The sequence below is a fragment of the Merops nubicus genome, unplaced genomic scaffold (genome assembly GCF_000691845.1).
Source record: "Merops nubicus isolate BGI_N331 unplaced genomic scaffold, ASM69184v1 scaffold15742, whole genome shotgun sequence".
NCBI lineage: Eukaryota > Metazoa > Chordata > Aves > Coraciiformes > Meropidae > Merops > Merops nubicus.
Window position 1 is genome coordinate 1,373 of NW_008592984.1, and position 5,111 is coordinate 6,483.

The window sequence follows — 5,111 nt, forward strand, 5'->3', positions numbered from 1 at the left end:
AAACATTTCCCCTGCACACCGCCCACCCCCTCCTTCCTTATTGTCATCGTATACATAATGTGTCACTTAGGGATACATAAAACAGCTCTTCTTTTGTATTTGATGCTCAGACTCTTCTTATGGGGTGGGAGAAAACACTACATGTTGTACATTACAACATGTCTGTTAGACGTTATGTTTACAGAACATAAAAATGCAAAACCCAAATCCTGCCATGGTATCACAGGTTGCTGTTTTTTTCAATCTTTCAAATGATACTAGCTTTAAAAATATTGTAAATTGATCCAAATGTAGCAGGGTCAAAGTGAAGACCAGACACTCACCTCTGCAGGCGTTCCAGCTCCGAAGGCAGGTCACAACCCACATAAACTCTGTTCATTAGGCTGTATTCTAACAGTGCACAAAAACAGGGATCCTACAAAAGACGACTAGCATGTAATTTAAATCATGCTGCTCTGTGACTTTTCAAATAAATTAACACAGCACATGAATGCAGGAAATTTAATAGGACCTTTTTTCCAGAAACAGAAGTCTACAAAGGGTGTGAGCATACCATAACATGGTGTGTCACTTACAAGTGCTTTGTTGCATATAGGTGTGGGGACACTAAACTTCCTATTCAGACCACTTCTGGAATACTGCTTGCCTTCTTACCCAGAAAGTCATAACATCAACTACTAAGAACTCACCTTATGCATAGGGAAGAGCCACACATGGGTTCAAAAGGAGACCACCTCCTTGGCAGGCTGTTCTCTTAATCGGGAACAATAATTTCTACCACCCCCATTTCAAAAGTGTCATGACTGCGTTTCAAAGTTTGAATACAAACTTCATTTTGTGAAGAATCTGACTACATGACGTTATTCAGAGCATGCTTATGGGACCTGCAGGCTGCTGGAGAACTTCACCATTGAGGTTTTGACCCCTTCCAGAGAAAAAAGCCCATACACACAGATCAACATATATACAATTTCCTTTGTGCTTGCAAGTCTACTGTGTGAGTGCCTGAACTGTCCATACTTACAGGGATCTAAGGAGTTCAGAAATATTCCCAAATGCAGACTGAGGACAGCGCACCAATTCTTCACATAACCTGATGCTCCCTCACACCAGATTAACTCCCCGAATAATGATTAACTGTGGCAAGTGCTGCATGCAATTCAAAGATGTAAAAACAAAACTTACTTTTACAAGAACATGAGGATTCCCCACAACAATCAGCAAAGCTTTTGCTCTAGTGATTGCTACATTAAATCTCTTTGGGTTAGTGAGAAAGCCCAAACAATATCTGTCATCACCAAATAAGCCTTCCTGAGATCGCACCTGAAATTAATGATAGATAATTTTAGAAACAGAATAATAAGAAAGCAACCTACCCAGCCATAGTGTAACTTTAACACCATATTTATTAATAATACTGCACAATCCACAGCTCAGTGTCAGCAATGCACAGTTTAGTTTCATAACCCAAATTTCAGCTAGCTAGTCACCACAGGCTATCCCACCGAAGGTCTATTCTCCAACAGGCTGCTGATGGGACTTCAGCAATCGCTAGAGAACGATGCACTAGTTTTATTTTAGTATCAGGACTATCAGGTGTCATTTGAAACATAAGATACCAAAACTGCTTCCTTTCACATTTTCAGTGGGAGACGTGCTGGAGCTGCTGGTATTCTAATCCCTACAGTTGAATGAAACAGTTCACAGGGTGTCTTTTGGAAAGCCTTCTCCAGCAGTCTCAGCAGTGTGCTCTGACTTGGCTTAGAAACAACGGCCAAAGAAACCGGCTCTAGCAACTATCCCTCATTACATTTTCACCCCTATTTCAGCCACATTGAACCCATCTTTGAGAAAAGAAAAAATTCATGACCTAAACATTAAGCTCTTATAAATAGGACATAAACATAAACAGTACATACCTAGAACTACTTTAAGAGAGATATACAGCATTGGATTGAAAAGCTATGGTGTGACACAGAAAAAAAAAGAAGTAAGCTTAGTACCACTGCCCTCTGGAAAAAAACAAGCAGGAAAATCTCACAAACTCTTCCCCCACTTCTACTGCTACTGTGGTAGCAAGGTGCCATCGGCAAAAAGCCTCAGTAGCTGTTGGCTTCAGTTTCCAAAAACAATCACCTAGGGAAGACCTTCACCAACATCCCTATAAGAAAGCCAGCACAGCACTGGGAGTGCACTGTCCAGATGATCATGAAAGACTGTCAAGTGTTTTTTACAACACAAAGTAAATAAACTTTATTTAGGGTAAGGTATTCAACTTCTAGGCACAGGTGACCACTGGTGTCTAGGAGGTTGTCAGCTGTGTATCATTTAAGTGCACTTAAAAATAAGCTCTGTTTTCAAACACTGTGATAGCCTGAACAAAAAAAATATGCCTTTTAGAAATAAAAATTTAAAAGCTATATCAAAAAGGAAACAGAATTACACAGATAAAAAACCTCTCAGCAGGACCACAACAAACATACGTACTGTTGATAAGATGATAACTGTGTACTCCTGCCCTTGAAACTCTTCTACTGTGCCAACTTTAATGTCTGCCAAATCAATACTTCTCAGAAGAAATCTAATTTTTTCCACCTACCAAAAAAAAAAAAAAGTGTTTGAAGGAATTTATTTTTATATTTGAGAGTGGATGATTTCAAGACTAAAAACATAGTACACAAGTGTGTGATTTAACACAGAGATGTCACAGGGAATGCCTGCACCACACTTAGCCACTAGTAAGGTTTTAAAATAAAAGGTCACTTTTCTTCCTAGGAAGTATCACACTTAGTACACAGCTTTGAAGGTGAAGTACTACCATCACTTAAATAGAAATCAACAGATTTTTAATAATCCAGATTTTGGTGAGAAGAACAATTTATATCCATAAACTTTTTTCTTCCAATGTGCATTATGTCCAAACTCATGCTGACCACAGATGTAACAGGGGAAGCAGCTTCCTCCAGCCCCTCAGGAAGACCATGCAGAGATTCCACCTTTTCTTACCAGCTGCATCATTCAGAGTGAGAGGCAGAGGCGAGATGTGACCTCAAGCACCCTCTTCAAAAGAGAATGAGAACAAAGTCTACAGCACTGGAATGCTGTTCTGCGTGTGAGGAGTATATTGCCATCTCCCAAAAGCTGCTTGGAGACAAGATACCTTAAGTGCTCCAAGAATTTCACCAGAAATCATGCCTGGCTAAACTGAGGATAACAGTAAATGACTACTTTCTAATCTGTGTTCCTGCAATACAAGGTGACTTCCTTGAAGCAGATATTGCTATTGTATGTCTTGCATCATAGGTAGATGAAGCATACACTCATAAAATCATCAGATGATGTGAAATGTTTTAAGCATAGGAGGTTCAGTCACAGCAATACTAAATATAAATATCTGAAAAACAAACAGTATCTGTAACCAGGGGGAGGTGCACACACCTGACCAGTAGGATCAGTGCAGGCAGAGCTCAGGATGTTTCCCCCAGACCAGGCATGCAAGGCCATAAAGACCAAGATGTGAATGTGAAGATTATGCATGCTGTCCAGAGCAGCCTCTGGAAATGAGGTTTAATCTTCTTTATAAAATGAAAGCAGACCTCACATACTTAATGTACTTGAATACAAATGGTTTTAAAAATAAAGCACAGCATTTGAAGTTGACATTCAGCATTCTCTCCGGGATTAAATAGCTACACACCCTTCATGTCTGACTATAGGACAGCTGAGAAGTCCCCATTCCTCTAGCTTCCTCAAAGCCATAAGGTGACATGTGACCTACTTGACTACACTTCCTCTTTGTTCTACTCCTCAGTTCAGAAAATAAGTGACAGAATCAGACTGCTAAAAATTCTTGACTTGCACTCTTTTACTGCCAACAACTGAAGAATCTGCTTCTGTCTCCAAAACTGCAAGCAGATCTCTCATTAATAATTTCCTGATCTTTCAAACTAAGAAAAAAAAAAGTGGAATGCTATTACAGCTGTCTTTCTCTAGGTTTAGATTTCAATGGAAACATCACAAATGATTGATAACACACTGTGTAATACGACACACAGCAGTGAAGCTTTGAGATACACTTCCCTGCTTCAACAAACCACAGCCACAACATAAAACCACGAGATGAAACACAGCAGCTCTGAAGCTCTTTGACAGCAGCTCTACCTGTTTGTGGTAGGGAGCAATCACCCCAATGTCAGCCACCGCCACCGCCGTGGTTTCACTCCTGGCGAGCTGGCAGCAGTACCGCATGACCTGAACCGCCTCAGCCGCGTTGAACCACGAGGGACTGCGACCCTCACGAGCTTCACTGCCCTGGGTGGGGGGAGAGGAAACGAGGTGATGAACACTGGGAGCAGGAGTAACTACATATTTATTCATAGATTATTCTTACACCTCCTAAATGCAAATAAGAGTGATGTAATGTTATACAGACTTTCTCTTCTCGCTATACACCCTTTTCCCATGAAAAACTATCACCTGACTTTTTTTTTTAAGCTGGAGATTTTACATGATAATAATACTTGAAGTGTGCAACTCAGAATAACGTGTTAGCATGTACTTGCTTTTGTGCAAGGTGGAAGAGTTCAAAACCAAGTCTCTCCAAGCAATAGATATTACCACTTTTTACTAATTTCTTGGAAGACTAAAGAAGACCTTTTTTATCATTTTTTTTTTCCCCTGCCTACTTAGGTCTTAATAATCCTCTAGTTCTAGTGGCCTGCATTCATTCTAAAGAAGCAAGCTCTCATTAAAAGCAATCTTAGGGATCAGTGTTGGGTCCAGTCCTGTTCAACATCTTCATTAACGACCTGGATGATGCTACAGAGTGTCTTCTCAGCAAGTTTGCTGATGACATGAAACTGGGAGGTTTGGCTGATAGACCTGAAGGCTGTGTGGCCATTCAGTGAGATCTGGACAGACTGGAGAGCTGGGCCAAGAGGAACCTACCGAGGTTCAACAAGAACAAATGCAGAGTCCTGCCCCTGGGCAGGAGCAATAAAATGCACCAGTACAGGTTAGGAGGAGATCTGCTAGAGAGCAGCCCTGTGGGGAGGGACCTTGGAGTCCTGATGGACAAAAAGCTGTCCATGGGACAGCAGTGTGCCCTTGTG

The 5,111-nt window shown here is 40.9% G+C and overlaps 1 protein-coding gene across 1 annotated transcript in view; it reads right to left on the bottom strand.

The window, feature by feature from the left end:
- Window positions 1-323: 323 nt before the first annotated feature.
- MOV10L1 (Mov10 RISC complex RNA helicase like 1) overlaps window positions 324-5,111 on the bottom strand; it is a gene marked incomplete at both ends in the record, with an annotated part of 23,673 nt that continues 18,885 nt past the window's right edge. Inside the window, 4 exons of the mRNA XM_008935339.1 lie at window positions 324-415; window positions 1,186-1,323; window positions 2,488-2,595; window positions 4,162-4,311. Coding sequence (XP_008933587.1) covers window positions 324-415; window positions 1,186-1,323; window positions 2,488-2,595; window positions 4,162-4,311 — 488 coding nt within the window. The remainder of the gene's footprint in view (window positions 416-1,185; window positions 1,324-2,487; window positions 2,596-4,161; window positions 4,312-5,111) is intronic.